The sequence below is a fragment of the Mandrillus leucophaeus genome, unplaced genomic scaffold (assembly GCF_000951045.1).
Source record: "Mandrillus leucophaeus isolate KB7577 unplaced genomic scaffold, Mleu.le_1.0 Scaffold494, whole genome shotgun sequence".
Taxonomy (NCBI): Eukaryota; Metazoa; Chordata; class Mammalia; order Primates; family Cercopithecidae; genus Mandrillus; species Mandrillus leucophaeus.
Window position 1 is genome coordinate 273,747 of NW_012105298.1, and position 22,537 is coordinate 296,283.

At 40.8% G+C, this 22,537-nt stretch overlaps 1 protein-coding gene across 1 annotated transcript in view; it reads right to left on the reverse strand.

Annotated features, from left to right (window-relative positions):
• Positions 1 to 1,302: 1,302 nt before the first annotated feature.
• The window catches only part of CA13 (carbonic anhydrase XIII), a 40,672-nt gene continuing 19,437 nt past the window's right edge, over positions 1,303 to 22,537 (reverse strand). Inside the window, exons 4-7 of the mRNA XM_011995643.1 lie at positions 17,698 to 17,793; positions 16,179 to 16,241; positions 15,508 to 15,663; positions 1,303 to 4,146 (exon numbers count right to left, since the gene is read on the reverse strand). Coding sequence (XP_011851033.1) covers positions 4,027 to 4,146; positions 15,508 to 15,663; positions 16,179 to 16,241; positions 17,698 to 17,793 — 435 coding nt within the window. The 3' untranslated portion in view covers positions 1,303 to 4,026. The remainder of the gene's footprint in view (positions 4,147 to 15,507; positions 15,664 to 16,178; positions 16,242 to 17,697; positions 17,794 to 22,537) is intronic.

Below are 22,537 nucleotides of genomic sequence, written 5' to 3' on the forward strand. Positions count from 1 at the left end.
TGCCCTCCCCTCCCCCTCTCCTCCCCTTCCTTTCTGTTCCCTTCCTGAAAATTTAGTCCAATGTCTATAAGATAGAGCCAAGCAAGGTGGACACTGCATGATGACAGGAGGGACAACGCAGCCTAGCCCAGGATGCCAGAACCCAAGCTGAGTGAGACAGGCATCTGTGCAGTGTGAGGGTGAGCGGTGAAGTAGTAATGGGGTATTTGCTATACACAGAAGAATGAGCCAAATCAGAAACTATGTTGGGGATAATGGAAGCCAGGTTTCTCACTGTTGGAGAAGGAAATTACAAATATAGAAATGGAGAAAACTAGAATGAACAGTGTAGTGCTGGATTAGAATTGGAGATATGAGTGTGAAATCATGTTTTAATGTAAATAAGGATAGACATGTAGATATTTATCTGTGCGTATACATTCTCAACCACTGTTTATCAAGAGGGCCTCCGAGTAGCAACATTCCAATAGCAATGAGCTCACCCAAATCTTGGTTTTCTCAATACTATTTTCTACTAAGAGAAATCAGGGCTACTTGGTTCTAGGGCTGGGGAAAGAAAAGTATAAAATGAGCCAGGAACATAGGAGAGCTTCCAGAAAGTAAGTACATGGTGACATGACAAAAGGAGACACAAGTCAGCTTGAAGGTGCTCCTGCTGGGCAAAACAAAAAATTTGAGCATCAGAATAAACAATGATAATAACACAATACAGCCTATTAAATAACACAGGTATCTCTAAATCTATGCTGGAAACAAATGAATAAATTACAGGTTTAATGAGGAACAGAATATTTATATACTCTTAAAAGAATCCCTTCCCAACAAATATTTACAAAGGACATAATAACTTTACAACAAAGACATCTAGCAGACAGCATCTGATATAGTTTGGCTGTGTCCCCACCCAAATCTCATCTTGAATTGTAGCTCCCATAATTCCCACGTGTTATGGGAGGGACCCAGTGGGAGGTAACTGAATCATGAGGGCGGTTTCCCCCATACTGTTCTCCTGGTAGTGAATAAGTCTCAGGAGATCTGATGGTTTTATAAGGGGAAACCGCTTTTGCTTGATTTTCATTCTCTCTCTTGCCTACCACCATGTAAGATGTGCCTTTTGCCTTCTGCCATGATTGTGAGGTCTCTCCAGCCACAGGGAACTGTGAGTCCATTAAACATTTTTTCTTTATAAATTACCCAGTCTCGGGTAATTGAAGGACACATGAAGGAAACATGAAAACTAAATGGACAAGTGATTCTTGAATGGATTGAGTGATTAATAATAAAGCCAAGTTTGTGAAAATGAAAGCTTGTCTCATTTTCTTTATTGTGGTTGAATCCAATTTAAAGTAAAATATGAAATGCTTAACAATCATAAAATCAATATTTGCTGTGGTAAACAAAAGAGATCTACACTAGTATTTACAACTTTTTAATTTGTTTAAAAAGGAAGCAATATAACCATTTTAACACACATTTAAACCTTTTGCCTCTAGGAGATATATCAGTTAACACACAATATTCAAGGAAATCAGTGCTGTATAGATATTTTTGGTCTATTAAGGTGCAATTTATAATACAGAACCAACACAACATTGCAGCAGAAACCATAAGTTACAAAGTAGTAACTCTCACAGACAGTAATTAGAACCCCTGTCCTACATGCCCCTCCAGATATAGTAACTTACATTCTTCAAGAAAACAGGTTCTTTCTCTGACTGGGACACTTCACAGGTCTTTCCAAACTAAAGAAACACTTTTCCACTCAACACTGGCTTTTAGAAACCATTAGAACTTTTAGTTTTACAAGTTACAATTAATTAGTATCCCTTTAAAAAGAAACTATTTTCAAAAGAGAATGTATTTTACTTGTTATATTAACTTACAGTACATTTGATTTCAACCAGAGAGATAATTACCAAAGACAGCAAATAAATTTTTTTTAAATATTTGATTCATTAAATAATCGCTACAGATCAATCTTCTAAAAGCCTTAGACTAGACACCGAGGGGGAAAGAACATTGACCAAAGTACTAGCTTCACTCTTAGGGAGCTCACCTTATGCAACAGTATCCATCACTGTTACACAATTTACTGATATTCAGTTACTCTATCAACATTGCAGGATAAGGTCAATTATTAAAATCTACATTCAAGCCAGGCGTGGTGGCTTATGCCTGTAATTCCAGCAATTTGAGAGGCTGAGGCAGGCAGATCACTTGAGGTCAGGAGTTTGAGACCAACCTGGCCAACACTGCAAACCCCCATCTCTACTAAAAATACAAAAATTAGCCAGGTGTGGTGGCATGTGCCTGTCATCCCAGCCACTAAAGAGGCTGAGGCAGGAGAATCATTTGAACCCGGGAGGTGGAGGTTGCAGTGAGCCGAGATCATGCCATTATACTTCAGCCTCAGTGACAGAGTAAGTGAGACTCAAAAAAAAAAAAAAAAAAAAAAAAAAAAAAAACTACATCCAGAGGAAGAGAGATATAAGAAACAAATCATCAAAATCAAGGGAACTCAGGTAAACTTATGTTAGAGGATGACAAAAGTATAGCATGTGTTCAAGTCTTAAATGTGGTTATTAAATTAATGCTTAGTGTCCCTCCGTTTGTACCAGAAAGAGCAAAAGAAACACTACTCTTATCCCCCACCAAAAACAAACAAAAAAAAGGATAATAGGTTAAAATTAAGATCAAGCTCCACCTGACAAAATTAAGAGACGGAGGGACATGCATAAAAGGAAAAGTGAGTTTTGCCATGGAAATGGGTTGAAGGGCTTATGGACCCATTATATATTTATAGGAGACTGAAGTAATTTTTTCCACAAATTGACAGAATAATGACCCACACAAGATTGCGTTCTGCTTTGCTGCCAAAACACCAGGCAAAAATGGGCAATGTGTTCATCATGCCTGAGGGCAGCTGTGACTGCACTGGTACTATGTTATATGTTAGTTTCAAACCATGTTAATGTCATAAACTGGCAGGCATTGCATTTTGTCAGCTATTAGCCAGTTCATTATTAACATTACTGAGTGAATATTATATATGGTATAATTCATTACAGTGTAAATAGCCATTTATACCCTGAGGAATTCCTCACCAAGACCATAAGGAATATTTTTGATCAGTGGAGGAGACACATTAAGTAGCTTTATCCCATTGCCCTTAACTCTTATATTGTGCATTTTATTAAAGGTATCATGCAATGAGAGTTAGCAACATAATCACTGCAAAAATTATCCTTATAGGAAAACATAATCTACTTTTTATGAATTGGAATAACAACAAAATATTAAGCAGAATCACTTGTTTCAAAAAAAAGTATCACAATCCTATCATTTCAGATGTAAGTTTCCACCTAACATCACTGAGAGCTGTGACTAATTCAGTCTCTATGGCCAGGTAAAATTTTTAATACATTCTAAAGTTTGCAATGTTAACCATATTTTCATGCAGGTTGAAGTAGGCATATTTCATGGCTTTTAATATATGTCAAACAATGCTTACTGTGAATATCCATGAGTGCAAATATGAGACAGTAAGTTAGTAAAGAGATCTAAGCCAGCTGGGCTTGATGGCCCAGGCCTGAAATCCTAGCACTTTGAGAGGCCAAGGCAGGAGGCTCACTTGAGGCCAGGAGTTGGAGACCAGCCTGGGCAACATAGCAAGACCCCAAAAAAAAAAAAAAAAAAAAAAAAATTAGCCAGGCATGCGGGTCCTACATACTCTGGAGGCTGAGGTGGGAGGATCACTTGAGTCCAGGAGTTGGTAGCTACAATTAGCCAAGATGGTACCACTGCACTCCAGCCTGGGTGACAGAGTGAGACCCTATCACTAAAAAAATTACAAAAAGAGAGAGAGAGAGATCTGGTGTTCTTTGTGACACTGAAGCTCATAGTAAAATGGTTCCTATAAATTAGAATTCTACAAAGGAGTTGTTGGCAGAGACTTTTGTGTTGTGTTTTGTTTTGCTTCATTGTCTCTCCACAGCCATGTTTGGGGGAGTTCATTGGTGACAATTTTTAACGGAAAGAGGCTCTCACTTTGCGGCCCTTCAGAGGCTGAGGTGGGCGGTGATTGCTCACCAGAAAAGCTGCTGCTTCACCCTCCGCTGTGCACAGGAGACTGCGGAATTTGGCCAGCTGTAGAAGAAGAAAAGAGTTAGCTTCAGCGTAGAAATTCCCACCAATATTAATGAATTACCCTGCATAAAAAATTAAGATATATTTATAACCAGGAACAAAAAATATTGCAACGAAATTTTTCTGTTATATGTCATATATAATAAAGAAACTCTTTTGCTAAATTCTCATCGCTCTACAAATACCTACAGGTTCCAAAATTAAATGTATAAGCATTTTTAAGTTGATGATCAAAGTAACAAGAGGAAACATCTAGAGTGTGGTTTAAAGAGTAAATATCTAGAAATCAGAGAATGTTTTTCAATCTGTAAACACACACATTTTATGACAAAAATGAACTCAACTATATATGCTCTTTTGAAACCTAATTTTTTCACTTGGTATATATACTAGCCACTTTTGCATAACAATATCAACCTACATCACTATTTTTTATTGCTGAAAACTTTTCTATTATAAATATGTTTTATAAATTTTTAACAATACCTTGGTGGTTTAATATTATTTATTAAAAGTTAGTACAGGCCTAAAGTGAAGTTGGAAAAATTAAAACTAATTTTATCTTCTCAAAAATATGCACCAAAATTATATTGTCAATTAATAAAAGTAAATCTTTGGTGTTTGTTTTATTTTGATGAAGACAAATTAGGAATGAGAACCTACATTCTCTAAACTTTGTTAACCATCTAATCTCAGAGTCAAGCAAATTCAGACTAGGACACATCCTTTAGGTTTTCATCAAATACCTGATGCCTAAAATGTTTCTTATACAGTACTAACCAGGATGGGGGGCAGAGGGGAGGGAGGGCCTTTATAAGAAATAGGCAACAGTTTGTAACTATGCTCTAAGGCAATAGGATCAACCATCATATATACAAGCAACCATGTTTTCCACATGTAGTATTTTGAGGGCTTTATTTGTTTGTTTGCTTGTTTTTTGAGACAGAGTCTTGCTCTGTCGCCCAGGCTGGAGTGCAACGGCACAATCTCAGCGCACTGCAACCTAAGCCTCCCAGGTTCAGGCAATTCTCCTGCTTCAGCCTCCCATGTAGCCAGGACTACAGGCACGTGCCACCACGCCCAGCTAATTTTTGTAGTTTTAGTGGAGATGGGGTTTCACCATGTTGGCCAGGATGGTCTCGATCTCTTGACCTCATGATCTGCCCTCCTCAGCCTCCCAAAGTGCTGGGATTACAGGCAGGAGCCACCACACCCAGCCATTTTGAGGTTTTTTTGTTTTGTTTTGTTTTTAAGTACAGATATGGGAAGGAGACAAATGTTTACAACATACTATTACTCATGTTTCAATAGACCAGATCATTATAGCTAAAACCAAATGAGGCTTAAGAGAATCTCTGGTCAAGTAGCAGAGGCTAACAGCAGAGGCTAACCTCTGAGACCATAGGAAAGACACCTAGTCTTCTGCAGATCATGACGATCCAGGTCTGTCTGGAGTGGTCATTCCAGGTGGCTGTGCAGGAATTCTGAGTCCTGAATTAAAGCATGGGTCCACAGGCTTCATCAAGCAACCTGCCTCCACAGTGATACTGCTGATTCCTCCGAAGAGGTTGGCTTTATTTTTCTCCCACAACCCAGCTCCTGCCCCTGTTCAATCCCTCTGGAAGTTGATCATGGCTCCCTGCCCCAGCAGCACTCTCAGCTCACCAGTCTAGAATTGGATCCGACTTCAGCTCCTTCTCTGAACAGCCTGTGTATTTTGGTAAGAGTTCCTAGACCTGTTCTGATGTCTCGCCAAACCCCTTCCCCTTATAACTGGGTCTCACAATCATTTGGCCCAGCTAGGTCAACCCTGTATTTGCCAGTCCCCATTCAGATTTGCTTCTCTTGGCTCTAGGTGTCCTCTACTACTGCCCTGGCCTTAAAATGCACATCCCTGGCTGGTTCCCACTGGTCTTATCCCTTTATGTGGTTCCAGGCTTTATCCAGGCAGGCAACAAAGCTGCCCCCTGTCACTAAGGCTGACTCAGTACCTACAGGTTCCCAGTAGAAATGTTCCCAGTTCAGCCTTGAGGCTGAAGCAGGTATGACCTGTTTTGCTGGTTTCCTTGACTCTAATACTGAAATTCTAATTTCATTGTGTAGCAACTCCAATAAGCTGAAATACTCTTCTTCTATGGTTCTGTAAACAGATTTATGTCACTCTTATGCTCAAACCTCTTTGATAGCACTCGACTGCCTGCCAAAATTGAGTAATAATAAAAATAAGTTCTGTTATGGAAAATGATGGACTAGGCACTGTGTTAAGTGCTTTACATTACCTCAGTTAATCTCCAAAATATCCTTATCAATAATATATAATTATTCCATTTTACAGATGAGAAACTTGAGGGGTAGCTGAGAAGTTTCAATAAATAAGCCATCTTGACAAGCCATGCACAAACCACAGAGAAACTTGTTTTCTGTTTCCCCATTTTCCCCTATCCTTTTAATTTACATTTTATTATGTAAATATTCAAAAGGACACAAAGGTAGAAAAAGCAACATCATAAATCACCAGGAATCCATGACCTAGCTTCAACAATCATCGACATACAGCCAATTTTTCCATCCATTCTCCCACCAAAGCTCTCTTTGCATTTGCCATCCTACCCAAACTAGGCTATTTTTAAGCAAATTCCAAACATCATATCATTTTAGTGTAAACATTTCCAAATACATCCCTATAATACATCACATTTCTAACATTTTTATAGGTACCCAAAACAAATGTGTCAGCATGGCTTCCAAGCCCCTTGACCACCCGGTTCTAACTAACCTTCCTAGATGGATCTATTATGTCCACACGCATGTCTCACTCTAAGCCAGTTTTGGGAGGGGTGGTCCCAAAGCATCTGAATGAAAATACTTTGAGTTAATTCTTAAAAATTCAGATCCCTGGACCCTACCCCAAATTTGTGAATTGGAATTTCTAATAAGGTCGAAGTATTCACTTTTTTCTTTCTTTCTTTTTTTTTTAAGATAGAGTCTCGCTCTGTCACTCAGGCTGGATTGCAGTGGCATAATCTCGACTCACTGCAACCTCCACCACCTGGGTTCAAGCAATTCTCATGCCTTAGCCTCCGGAGTAGCTGGGGTTACAGGCAGGCGCTACCACGCCAATTTTTTTTTTTTTTTTTTTTTTAAGTGGAGACAGGGTTTTGCCATGTTGGCCAGGCTGGTCTTGAACTCCTGGTCTCAAGTGATCCTCCCGCCTCAGCCTTTCAAAGTGCTGGGAGAAAGATTCTCCCCAGGGCCTGAAAGCTTAAGGGAATGAATAATTCCTCCCTCCCCAGGCCCAGTCCCAAGGCGCAAGGCCACTTGCTCCAGCAGTGTGTGTCAGCAAGATAGCAGAAGCAGGAAGAGAGCTGGCTGGAAGACACACACCCCCTGAAGATCCAGAGGGAGGCCGTACGGGTATATGCAGCGGTCACATCAGACTGGGACACTTCCCGTTTACAGAGGACTATAGAGTCCCTCCCCCATCCTCACGTGGGGATGATGCCATTTTAGGCCTCCCCCCATCTGCACCCAGGCGCTCATTACAACATCGTGTTGCTGCACACCGCCTCGTGTTGTCTGTCTGTTGGTGCGCTCTCAGGGTTCAAACCGATACACAAGCCTTGCATCTAGTATCAGTACCCGCCCTACTGTCCACGGCAGCCCTTCCGAGCTGCCATGAGTGTTATCTATCAGTCTTTCCACTACGGAGGAAAAATACAACAATCCTTTACTTACCATACTCATACAGAAAAATCCTGTTATGGAATCTTAATCGAGGAATGTGTTGAGTCAGGGAAAAGTTACTATAAAGTAAAAAATCTAGGAGTATCTGGCAGTCGTAATGGGACTACATGTCCAAAAGGTAAGCAGTGGCTTTGCTTCACCAAAATTGGACAATGGGGAGCAAACACTCAAGTGCTAGATGATATAAAGAGAGAACAGATTACAGCCAAACAAAAGCCAACAGCCCCCCTCCAAAATTACCCGTGGCATTTCCATCCCTTTATATAAAACTACAAGCAGACATATCCCATCCTAAGCCAGGAAAGAACCTGTTTGTAGATCTAGGAGAACTCATCGCGCTTACCATGAATGTGTGCAATCACTGGGTATGCGGGGGAGCCCATGTGAGTGAACAGCGGCCACGGTATGGAATAGACTCTATTCCCCCTTACTTACTAGCATCCCAAAACTCCAGCCTCACTTTCACTCCTCAGGAATGCCCACAGTCCTGGACACGTCTAGTAACAGGGACGATGTGCATATCCCGCAGGTGGAATAAAACCCATCACGCCATAGGTGAAAGCCCCTGTCACCAAACCCTAACAGTCAATGCCTCCACAGCAGAGTGGTAGCCAAAATTACCCCACGGAGCTTGGTCTCCTTCTAACTTAAGCTGCCTCAATTATGTCTTGCCAAAAAAGGCCTGGTACTGTACCAACACCATTAACCCTTATGCCGCATACCCCACCCTAAGTGCACTATGGGACAATCCTATTAACACCAGCCTACAACAGATTGCCCCTGATGGATTCTTTTGGATATGTGGAACCCAGGCATACTCATGGCTACCTTATCACTGGCAAGGTACTTGCTTCCTAGGCACAATTAAACCTGGATTCTTTTTTACCTCCAAAGCAGGCAGGCAACACCCTCGGAGTCCCTGTGTATGATAACCTAACCAGAGAAAAATGATCCTTGGAGGTAGGAGGGAACCAAAGATGATAAGAGGACAAGTGGCCTCCACAACGGATCATCAAATATTACGGCCCTGACACTTGGGCTGAGGATGGTCCATGGGGTTATTGCACTCCCATATATACGCTAAATAGAACAATTAGACTACAAGCTGTTCTAGAGATAATCACTAACCAAACCGCCTCAGCCCTAGAAATGTTCTCACAACAAAACCAAATGCGTGCAGCAGTTTATCAAAACAGGCTAGCACTAAACTACTTATTAGCAGAAGAGGGTGGGATGTATGGTAAGTTTAATATCTATAATTGCTGTCTTAACATAGACAATCATGGAAAAGTGGTTCTAGAAATCGCTTCAAACATCAGAAAAGAAGCCCATGTATCAGTCCAAACCTGGAAGGGATGGGACCCAACAAACCTTCTAGGAGGGTGGTTCTCTTATTTAGGAGGATTTAAAACACTGGTAGGGACAGCAATCTTCATCATTGGGAGCCTCCTGTTTCTCCCTGTGTTATCCCACTAATAACAAAAGCATTAAAACTCTTGTTGAAACTACAGTTAGCCTCCAGGACAATCCAGACGATGCTCCTGCTACAACGACACGATGGATACCAACTCGTCTCTCAAGAATACCCCCAAATTAAGTTTTTCTTTTTCCAAGGTGCCCACGCCACCCCTATGTCACTCCTGAAGTAGTTACTGAGAAAGTCATCCCTTTTCCCTTTTCTATAACCAAACAGACAGGAATGAAAGATTCTCCCGGGGACCTGAAAGCTCGGCAGGGGGTGAACAACTCCTCCCTCCTCAGGCTGAGTCCCAAGGCACAAGGCCACTGATGCCAGCAGCATGCGTCAGCAAGATAGCAGAAGCAGAAAGAGAGCTGGCTGGAAGACACATATCCCCTGAAGACCGAGAGAGAGGCCATCCGGGTACCACATAGCAGTTACATCAGACTGAGATACTTCCTGTTTACAGGAGACTATAAAACCCCCGCCTGCCCTGTCCTCACTTGGGACTGACGCCATTTTAGGCCTCAGCCCGTCTGCAGCCAGGCGCTCATTAAAACAACGTGTTGCTCCACAGCGCCTCGTGTTGTCTGTTGGCCCGCTCTGGGGGTTCGAACGGATACAAGAGCCTTACATCCCCTGATGCAGACGGGTTGAGGCCTATGGCTTCAGCCCCAAGTGAGGACGGGGCAGGGGTTTTATAGTCCTCTGTAAACAGGAAGTGTCCCAGTCTGAAGTAACTGCTACGTAGTACCCAGATGGCCTCCCTCTCGGTCTTCAGGGGGTATGTGTCTTCCGGCCAGCTCTATTCCTGCTTCTGCTATCTTGCTGACGCATGCTGCTGGTGCAAATGCCCTTGCACCTTGGGACCGGGCCTGAGGAGGTAGGAGTTATTCATTCCTTTAAACTTTCAGGCCCTCGGGAGAATCTTTCACTGGGATTACAGGGGTGAGCCATGCGCCCAGCCTGAGAAAGAGCTGTTATCCAGACTATATAAAGGACTCTTGCAAACAACTCAATGTTAAAATGGACAGATGATTTGAACAGATACTTAACAAAAGGAAATACATACATAGCCATTAAGCATATAAAAAATTTTCAAAATCAGTGGTCATTAGATAAATGCAAATTAAAATCACACATACCCACTAGAATACCTAAAGTTAGAAAAATTGACAATGCCAAATGCTTGCAGGGGTATGAAGCAATCAGAAATCTCATACATTGCTGGTGGGAATTTAATATGACACAGCCACTTTAGAAAATAATATAGTAGTACTTTACTCAGCCGGGCACAGTGGCTCATGCCTGTAATCCCAGCACTTTGGGAGGCTGAGGCGGGCAAATCACTTGAGGTCAGGAGTTCGAGACCAGCCTGGCTAACATGGTGAAACCCTGTCTCTACTAAAAATACAAAAATTAGCTGGGTGTGGTGGTGAGTGCCTGTAATCACAGCTACTCAGGAGGCTGAGGCAGGAGAATTGCTTGAACCCGGGAGGTGGTGGTTGCAGTGAACCAAGATCACACCACTGCACTCCAGCCTGGGCAACAAAGCGAGACTCCTTCAGGAAAAAAAAAAACAAAGAAAACAATATAATAGTACTTTACAAAATTAAGCAAACATGACCTAGTAATTCCAGTCCTAGGTATTGACACAAGACACATAAAAATGTGTGCACACAAAAGTGTGCAAATTATTCCTAATATCCATATATGGATTGCCATTATTCATAACGGCCAAAAATTAAAAGCAAACCAAATGTCCATCAACTGTGAAATATATTTTTAAAATATAATATATCCATACCATGGAATATTACACAGTATTAAAAATTAATGAAATGGGTCAGGTACCATGGGTCACACCTATAATCCCAACACTTTGGGAGGCCAAGATGGGTAGATCACTTGAGGCCAGGAGTTCAAGACCAGCCTGGCCAACATTGTGAAACCCCATCTCTACTAAAAATACAAAAATTGGCTGGGCGTGGTGGTGAGTGCTTGTAGTTCCAGCTACTCAGGAGGCTAAGACAGCAGAATCACTTGAACCTGGGAGGTGGAGGTTGCAGTGAGCCAATATCACGCCACTGCACTCCAGCCTGGGCAGCAGGGCCAGACTCTGTCTCTAAGAAAAAAATAAAATAAAATAAAATGGATGAATCTTAAAAAGATTATACCAGTAAAAGAATTCAAACACAAAAATCTATTGTATGACTCATTTAAATAAAATTCTAGAAAAAGTAAAATTCTAGCGACAGCACATCAGTTGTTGCCTAGGACTATAGTGAAGAAGGTGAAGGACTGCAAGAGAGCACCAGAAAATTTTTGGCTGAGATCTCTATCTTTTATTTATTTATTTTGAGATGGAGTCTTGCTCTGTCACCCAGGCTGGAGTGCAGTGGTGCAATCTGGGCTCACTGCAACCTTGCCTCCTGGGTTCAAGCGATTCTCCTGCCTCAGCCTCCTGAGTAGCTGGGATTATAGGCGTACACCACCACACGTGGCTAATTTTTGTATTTTTAGTAGAGACAGGGTTTTACCATGTTGACCAGGCTGGTCTCGAACTCCAGACCTTAGGAGATTCACCCGCCTTGGCCTCCCAAAATGCTAGGATTAGAGGTGTGAGCCACAGTGGTGGTTGAGAACTACATCTTGACTGCAGTAGTTGTAGCATGTCTATATACAGTTACCAAAATCAGCAACCACACACTTAAAATTCATGAGTTTCACTGCATGCAAATAATATCATAATAAAAAAGAGTTATTTTTCTTTAAAAGGAGAGTAGAAACAAAGCCAAGTATTTTGCATATTGAATTTCAGCTAAGTAACCCAATGTTGATGATTTAAGATAACCCAAAGAGACTTGGCAAGAGAAGTTGGCCCTCCAGAGAAAATGACAGATTTGTCTTCAAAAGGATCAGAAAATAGTACATTTATCTGCTCACTGGCATGGCAGTTAAGAATTTAGTCCTCAATGAGTGACTCTGAGAGAGAAAAATGGACTTAAATCAAGAAAAAGAAAATGAAAAACATCTGATTTGCCCCTTAGGTCAAACTGTAACTTGACAGGAAACTGTGGAGAAAACCCTAGGAAAAAACCCGGACAACACTACACTTAGTATTCATATCTCCTTGGGCATTTCTTGATTGTGACAGTGTCTCAGACTTACCTTGTTTTTGATGACCTTGGCAGTTTTAATGACCTTGAGAATACTGACTACTTTATAGAATGTCCCCTGACTGGATTTTGCCTGATATTTTTTCATGGTTAGACTGGGACTGAATTTTTTTTCTTTTGCTTTATTCTTTAACTTTTAAAACCACCACAATATCAGATTTTAATAAATTGAATTGTTACTCAAATAACTTTCTCAATTTGGTTAGAAACTAAAATATGTGAAAGTGTTCCTACTAGAGGAGATTTAAGTGGATGCTCCAAAGTGAATTAACAATCACTTCAGAGCTCTAAAACACAGCTATTATTTTATATACTGTTCTGCAGAAAAACCACATTAATAATAGTAATCCATTGAGCCTCAAATAAGACAAAGTAGTGAATCCACAGCTAGGCAGTCATAATTCCTAAACTTGCAGGTAGATATTTTTAATAAGGTTAACTTTATTATTTTTAAGGAACTAAACTGTATATTTTGATATATTCTCCTCCAGATCACTGGTGGATTGAAAGCAAAAAATAAAACTAAACAAAAAGTTATTTTCCAAGTGGCTTTAAGAAATAATAGTATCCTTGAAATATGATGGAAAATATGATTCCCTTATTAACCACCTTGATGTTATAGTTTATTCATTCTTAATATCATTCAGTTCAAATTTAATAAAGAAATATAAAAGTAAACCATTTAGCATGTGACAGGGAGAAAAATGAATTCCCTTATTAAGGACTCTGAATCAGTAACAGGTCATTTTTCTCATGATACAATGATAGAAAACTTCATAGGAGTTTTCATGTCAGTCAAGCTCTGGATTTCTACACAGACCTTTGTAAAATGTTTTAAAAAGTATACACACTAGGTTATTATTTGCCTTTAATCCTAAAAACAAGGTCAACAAGGAGAAACACCCAACAGAAAGAAGGATGTGTTCAATGCTCCAAGGGGAAATGCTGCCTGAAATGATCTCGGTAAAGGTGGGCCAGCTCTGGTATCATTAGGAGGAAAAATAAAGAGGTAGGCAGGTGGGCAAGCCCAGTACATGTGTACTTTATTAGCTGCAAAAATTACTAGACTATCACGCCTGTAATCCCAGCACTTTGGGAGGCTGAGGTGGGCAGATCATGAGGTCAGGAGATCGAGACCATCCTGGCTAACATGATGAAACCCCGTCTCTACTTAAAATACAAAGAATTAGCCGGGCACGGTGGTGGGCGCCTGTAGTCCCAGCTACTCGGGAGGCTGAGGCAGGAGAATGTCGTGAACCCGGGAGGCGGAGCTTGCAGTGAGCCAAGATCGCGCCACTGCACTCCAGCCTGGGCAACAGAGTGAGACTCTGTTTCAAAAAAAAAAAAAAAATTACTAGACTATGTTCATGATAAGATATTGCACCTAATTCAAAAAGAACAACAAAAACAAAACCAACGAAGAAGCACAGCATCCAAGAACACACAGCATCCACCCATCAGATTGGCCAGCCCCCTGGTCCAGCGCTCCAGGCACAGTTTTTGAACATTAAAGACTGGATATCCTGACTGGGTGCAGTGGCTCATGCCTGTAATCCTAGCACTTTGGGAGGCCGAAGCAGAAGGATCATTTGAGGCCAGAAGTGGTGCACTTCAAGACCAGCCAGGGAAATAACGCAAGATCCTGTCTACACAAACTTTTTCAAAGTAATAAGCCAGTCATGGTGGCGTGCCACTGTAGTTCCAGCTACATGGGAGGCTGAGGCAGAAAGATGAACAGCTTGAGCCCAGGAGTTCAAGGTTGGGGTGAGGTATGGTTGCATCCACTCCACACCAGCCTGGTTGACAAACTGGATATCCTGAGTCTGGCAGACTCTTGGCCTACAGGGGAAGCTCCATAAGCATTTAACAGAAGAATGAGTGACTAGATGTCTACACGAAAACAGCCTCCCCGCAGCCTCTCTACAAATGCTTTAAGCATTAAGCCCCTCAGACAGCCCAACAAAAGTTTTTGTCAACAAATGCCAAAAGATCAACAATTCTTCCTCTCCCTCTCACTCCCCTCCCCTTTCTCTCTCTTTTCTCTAACACTTAAATGAGATCTACCCTCTTTTTTTTTTTTTTTTTTTTTTTTTTGAGACGGAGTCTTGGTCTGTTGCCCAGGCTGGAGTGCAGTGGCGCAACCTCGGCTCACTGCAAGCTCCGCCGAGATCTACCCTCTTAACAAAAGAAAATTTTTTGAGACAAAAGTCTTGCTCTGGAATGCAGCAGCATGATCCTGATTCACTGCAGCATCTGCCTCTTGGGTTCAAGCAATCCTCCCACCTCAACCCCTCGAGTAGCTGGGACTACAGGCACGCACCACCACACCTGGCTAATTTTTGTATTTTCTGTAGAGACGGGGTTTTACCGTGTTGCCCAGGCTGGTCTCAAACTCCAGGGCTCAAGCGATCCACCCATCTCAGCCTCCCAAAGTGCTGAGATTACAGGCAGGATCCACTGTGCCCAGCCTACCCACTTAACTAGTTTTTAAGTGTACAAAACAACAATTTCTTACACTTAGCAGGCACACATTTCTTAAGGCACTGCACGAATCACTGTCCTCAAGTTTCACTTGGAAATTTGTAGAAGCAGGAGTGGAGACTCAGGTCAGAAAGAAAAATGTCACCTTCTACAAGTAGCCTGTCTCTGATTTTTTTGTTTGTATCTCAGCCTGTTTATATCCCCATATCAAACAGCAACAAAACAAAAGCAAATGACTATAGTGCTCAAAATGATGCTTCACTTTCATCAGTGTCGCTATGTACATTTCTAAGAAGTGGCAAATAAATTGTCTAATCACAGAAGGTCAAATATGAAAGGGACACAGATCTCATCTAGCCCAATCACCCATCTGATGAATAAAGAGAAAACACAGACTTCAAAACACAGCAGAAATTAAGGGCAGGGTTGAAAAAAAAAAAAAAAAAAAGCCCACTTTCCTCTAAGGGAATCAGTATCAACCTGGAAGAGATTATGTACCTGTTGAGAGCTGACGTTTATCGGTTGCTTTAAAACAATCCATATGACACTCTCAAGAAGAGGTGGAACTGTAAGAGAACCAGGATATGTCCAGTAGTCCCAGGATGGTGGAAGCAGAGATAATGGGTCAAAATTTGTGAATCGAGTTTGTTTACCCTGGGGGAACAAAAAGAATTCCCACAAATTACAATGGGATAGCTTTACATAGACCTCAAAAAACATACATCCATGCACATCCATTATAATTATGTAAATATAGAATATCTGCATCCAGAGTTATCTAATATCTCCTTTTAGTATCTTTTAAAAAGCATCTATCTTCATCTTAAAAATTTTAGATAAAGTAACATATCATATAGATTTATTTAAGAAGCATAAGGTTTGTTTTAATATAAGTGGTCCCTTAAATGTGTTACAATTAAAGGCTTACTCTGTAATATAATACCAGAGACTAGTTATGCATAAGTATATGTATTCATGTTGATTTTAGGTAATTTAAGACCTTTGCATTCAAAAGGTAAGTGATAATAGGTTACTTCTGCTTTTTTTTCATCAAGTATGTTGCAAACTTCAAAGCAGGCAGCATATGTCTAAGTCTTTAAAGGAAGATAAGAAAATATGGGAGATAACAAAAAATACGTTAATTATTAACAAATAGTAATTCATTTTACCTTTTCTTTAATGGAATCCAAAATGTCAGTAATCTTTTGCAGTTGGGAATTAGGTTCACCAATCTAAAAACATGAAATTTCAAAAGAAATGGTTACTGTAGCAGATCAGGTCTGAATCACTCAATTTCAGCCACTATTTTAAAATTATTTTTAAAAAACCTCAGCCGGCACAGAACATACAGTGATTGTCCTATAACAAAGCTTCTCTTTTACCTGCCGGTCTTATCATGCCAGAAGGATCTGAACAACAAGATAATATTACAGGGTTCCTGTACTGAACTTGCAGCTTAGACCCAAAACTAATAGTAACAGCTTAATATTTGTTAAGTTTTTTTTTTTTTTTTTTTTTTGAGACGGAGTCTCGCTCTGTCGCCCGGGCTGGAGTGCAGTGGCCGGATCTCAGCTCACTGCAAGCTCCGCCTCCCGAGTTTACGCCATTCTCCTGCCTCAGCCTCCCTAGTAGCTGGGACTACAGGCGCCCGCCACCTCGCCCGGCTAGTTTTTTTTTGTATTTTTTGGTAGAGACGGGGTTTCACCGTGTTAGCCAGGATGGTCTCGATCTCCTGATCTCGTGATCCGCCCGTCTCGGCCTCCCAAAGTGTTTAAGATGTAGGTTAACTTGAGAGAAACTTTGCGTAAGACAGTCTAACAAATAACCTGCACTACCTAGCTAGATGTGACAGTCAGCCCCTCAATTCAAACGGACAATGGTGGCATCAAAATACTAGATGCAAACATCTCACATTTGCAGCCTAAAATGATTTGAGGTCCCAAATCAAGAGAATATATCATCATAAGCAAACTCATCATAAATTATAGATTCATAAAGGATCCTCTTTTCATTATTACAGGTGTTCTGAATCTACCTGAAGGTTTTAAAGCACCTGGATCTTGCCGCAACCACCCCTACTTGGTGTCCAAAGGCAAGGAACTGTTGCCATCCATGGTATTCACTGTTCATGAGTTACAACACATGGAGAGTATGGGGTGTGACAAAGGGGCACACCTACAAGAATGTGGAGGCAGAGGGAGGTGAGAAGCCCAACCTGTTCCCAGGTATGATGACAATAATTGTCTAACCACATGTGAATATTAGATTAAAGGAAATACAATAAATTTTTTTAAAAAACCAGTGAGCACATTGGGACAATATGTCATTGTGGTGAGACCAGTGTTTGAAGAATCAGGAGCTTGAACTTTATTCTGTCCTAAATAGTATACAATTAGGAAGAGCCCAGAATAAATGTTTTCTTCCAGTATCTCAGTTGTTATTTCTGCTGCTGTTCTTGATGTTGATGCTGCTGTTGTTATTCACATAAAAATGATCAATGGACCATAAGAAGACTTATAAGATAATGCTCCTAAATGAATATATAATTTTTAAATATTCATTGCAAAAGGAAAATGCTACACCTAAATTGAGTTTACTATTAAACAAGACGGTTAAATGTTTACTTCGTGACTGAAGCTCCTTCTTCAACAAGGCTGATCATTTAACATGAAATCAGTAGATTCTCACCTGTAAAAACACTCCCAAGACAGCCAGTCCATCTGGTTCATGAGCTGCCTCAACAAAGCTGGGGTATTTGTCTGAATTCCAGTGAACAACATGGAGCTGAAAGGGAGATACACAACATAGTAGGAATGTTTTGTTAGACATCCTGAAAAACATAAATGCAAATAAAACATTTACAAATTTTCTGGTGCTGTACACTTATGTATAATGTATTTACCACAAGAATCTTGGACAGAATCCTCTTATTTATTTTTGTCCAAAAGTGAAAGTTCATGCAGTGAAGGATCACAGTCACTTAACTAGCCCGTGGTGCACTATATTAAAGACTATATAGAATGCCTCGAGCATCCTACCTCGATATGGTAGTGCATGACTATAGTCCCAGCTACTCAGGAGGCTGAGGCAGGAGAATTGCTTGAACCTAGGCGGTGGATGTTGCAGTGAGCTGAGATTGAGCCACTGCACTCCAGCCTGAGCGACAGAGCAAGACTTCATCTCAGAAAAAAAAAAAAGCTTTGAACATCCTTCACAGCCCCTCCAGCCCTAACAAACTCCAGTCATTGCTCCCAAGTAACTGGAGGCTCCTCCATGTCTTCCACAGATGAGACTGCAATGCAGCAGCCTCAGATCAGATCTCGGCTGGCAGTAAAGTCCATGGAAGGGGCCCGAGCTCACAGGTAGGTGGAGAAGTCAACCTCCTACACAGTAGGTTTTCCAGGACAATCCCGCTACCAAGGACAGTGAGGTTGCTTCTAAAACTGCCCAGTTAAATGTTTACTACCTGTCATTTTAAGACTTTTTATGGCTTGAAAACACAAAGTCTCCTTATGAGTAATCATGTTAAGTAGCATTCACACTTTTTTATTATTAAGAGCATTTTTAATTGGCAAATCATAAGTGTTATATTTATGGGGCACAATGTAATGTTTTAATATATGTATAAATGTGGAATGATTAAGTCAAACTGATGAACATATTTGTCATCTCACACATAAAAATGCTTATCATTTTGATACACTTACCATGTTCTATGAATATGTTTAGATACTTTGCTGGAAGCAAGTTTCAATGGGGGAAAAAGAGGTAGAAAATGGGAGGGTAGCTGGTGCTACTAAGGAGGGGGATAAATAGACAAGGGGGAAGGGAAGGAGGTGGAGGGCCTGGAACTCTGGAAAACAGACTTCACCCACCTCACAACTCTACTCATACGCAAGCAGCCTCATGCAACACCTAAAGGTATCCTAAATGTTTTACCATTGCAAGCAATACAGTATCTCAAACACACCCACAAGTGTGAAAGATTTCAGAATAACGATAAAGGAGAAAACTACTTTTGGGGACTCTTCCCGAAAAGGACAAACTGAGACAGAAGCCAAAGGGCAATGCGACATGCCCAAAAGATTTAGCTACGATCATAAGTGGTGATCAAGCCATGGTGTCCAAGAACCTGATATGAGGGACTGACTTCAGACAAGATCTCCTTCTAATGAATCCCTTTTGTTTATCAGGAAGAAAATACTTTTGTGAGTCTTCATGCCCAAATCATCTTTCTAGCTGACTGTTACAGAGAGGATTTAGCATTTTCAAATACATCTTTATCCCATCCTTTAAATATAACTCTATGTCTTACAGGCAATTTATAGGAGATAATTTCTGAATAGATAACAATCATAAACAGTCAACTGTAAAACTATAAAACAGTGTACCATCCACAAACAATCAAGGAAGACTGCGATATCAGGCAAGTAATATAAAAGTGGATTCCTATAGTGCCATGTTGCAAGTTGGTGTGAGATAGTTGGGGGAGGAAAGAAACCTGAAAACACTGGGTGATGAAACAGAATTCATTTGGCTCACATGAGACAGATGACATTCACTGTCAGGGAAGGGCTGATAAGGATGTTAAAATTGTTTTAAGTGGCCCCGTGCCAATGCACCAGTTCTCTTAGTAAGAGATGAGACCAAAGAGAGGAAGATATAAAATGACTTCTTTAGGGTCACAACCAGAACTGATTAAAATATGAATGTGTAACTAAAGAGAGATGAATGGACATATATATATATATATATCCTACATATAACCATCCTTCTGCTAGCTAAAAATACAACCATTTAAACTATGATGGGAAACTAGGCCAAGAAAATCTTTTTCTTTCTCTCCTACACACCTTACTTAACTGGCAGCAATAACTTCACAGAGAAACTGATACCACTTCTATTAACATTTATATTTGAATTAAAACATAAAAAAACTAGCAAACTCACATTTCCTGACTAACATTGACAACAGCAGTGATTTGAGCTGAATGACAAGAAATTGTAGCCACTACAAAAATGAAAATTAGATTCTCCCCTACTGGCAACTAATTTCTAGATAATAATATTAAAATTTAGCAGTTTCAAACGCATATTAGTGGTATGCAAAATATACTGCCAAATACTATGCCAAAAATCCATGATGAATGTTGAAATCAGTTTTATTATTAGTTACATATTTAAAATGCTTGCTATATATTTTGCCTAAACTTTCATTAGATAAAGTTCCAGAATGGACAATTAGCCTAGTTTTGCAGATGCCTAACTTTTGGGATAAAATGTTTCTTGATTTAGATCACTTTAATCTCTCTGTAATATCACAAACCATCATATTAGGCCTAAAATTAAATTTGTATATGTTGCAACTTTAAATGTCTTTTTTCTTTCTTTCACTTCTTCTTTTTACTTACAAGGGAACATAACTTGATGATGGTCATGAACTTAGTACAAAAGTGGCTGGAAAAACTAATCAACTCCTTGGAATCACGGAGCTGAGCACAAAAGGGTTCTTTTGAACGTGAAACCAAATGCAAGGACTCCCAAATGCCCCCATCTCCAGCCTTGACCTCTTCTTAAACTCGAAGTTTTTATCCAACAGCCTACTTGAACATGAGCCTAGAATGCCTAACAAGCATCTCAAACAACGTTTCTAAAACAGAGAGTGAATTCCTCTCTGCATCCTGCTCCTTCCCAGACTTGCACATTTCAGTAAATGGCACCACTAGCCTCCGATATGCTCACACCAAAACCTTAAGAGTGTTTCTAAACTCCTCTTTTTCCTTCCTTCAATCATGACATCCTTTTCATCAGCAAACCCTACTGACTTTATCTCCCAAACATCATAGATTTGTCCAGCTCTCTTCGTCTCCACCACCCCCATAGTCCAATTTACTGTCACTGCTCACTTGAATGACTTCCATAACCTTCTAGTTCTTCTCCCTACTTCAACATTTGCCTGACAACAGCCTCCTCTCCACCCAGCAGCTAGTTATATTTTATAAAATATAAAGCAGAACATGTCATTCCCCTGATCAAAACCTTCCATTGTCTTCTTCCCACTGCGTTACAGATAAACTTCAGACTGCTTACCATGCCCAACGGCACCCGATGTGGCATGGTCCCTGCCTGCCTCTCTGGGACAGAGCCCATAACTGTTCCTTTCTCATTAATTCCAATCCTATAGGCCAATGACTTTCTCCTGTTGAACATGCCAGCCACACGCCTGCCTTAGAGCATTTGTGCTTGCTGCTCCCACTTCCTGGAAAGCTCTCTCTAGATTTTTCTCACAGTGCTTTCTTCTTATCATTCAGTCTCAATTCATGTATCACCTCAAAGAGGCTTTTCCTAAGCCCTCAGCCACTCTACCAGATCACATGGTATTGTTCCCATCAAAGAACTTACCATGCACCATTTATTTGTTTATTGTCTACCTCTCCCACTCCACCAACCCTGAGGTTTGACCCAGACTTTCTCTATCTGCATTTCCTATCTCAGTCCAGAAACATGGATCCTGCCCTTCCTCACTCTCAAACCCACCAATCGACAAATCCCACTAAAGCTGCCACTGCCAGCCAGCCAGCCTCCACTTGCACTCTCATTTATTGCCTGGAACTTTCCCCAAAAGTTTCCTCCAAAGCTCCCCTTAGCTACTCCTGCTTCCATCCAATCTATTCCCAAACAATAGTTGTGAATTATTTTTGAAATGCAAATATCACCACTTCCCAATTCAAAGCCATTCAGTGGATTCCCATTGCGCTCAGAATCACCTTCATAATCCTTACCAGGACTTACCTCAGTTAGATCGGGCCCTTCCCAGTCTCTCCAACTTTGCCTCTGACAACTCTCCCCGTCATTCTCCATGCTCTAACTACACTGTTGAAGGACATACTGTTTTTCAAATGTGTAAGCCTCCTTCCCAACCCACATCCTCACACATGATTTTATGCAAAACTACTGCTATCTCCCCAGTTGACCTGGTTCCCTCCCCCTCATCCATCCATCCACCTGGTTTAACTTAAAACAGATGCCCATCCCATAGGGCAACATTTTCTGACCTCAAATATGTGTGAGGCTGCACTCCCTTCAGGGTAAGCATCAGTAAGCTGTGTAAAGATTAGGAGTGGGTTTGATTCTCAAAGAATTCTTACTGAGTGAAAGAATGAATGAATATATAAGCCAATGAAATAAGAAATAGCCTTGAATGCATATTAAAGAACAGTATACAATTCCAAGGGTGGGTGCAGTGGCTCAGGCCTGTAATCCCAGCACTTTAGGAGGCCAAGGAGGGAAGATTGCTTGAGCCCGGGAGTTTCAGACCAGCCTAGGCAAGATGTCCAGACTCTGTCTCTACAAAAAATAAAAAATAATTAGCCAGATGTGGTGGTGCCCACCTGTGGTCCCACTTGCTCCAGAGGCTAAGGTGGGAGGATCCCTTGAACTCAGGAGGTCAAAGCTACAGTGAGCTATGTTTGTACCGTGGCATTCTAGCCTGGGCAACAGATCTCAAAGAAAAAGAAAGAAAGAAAAA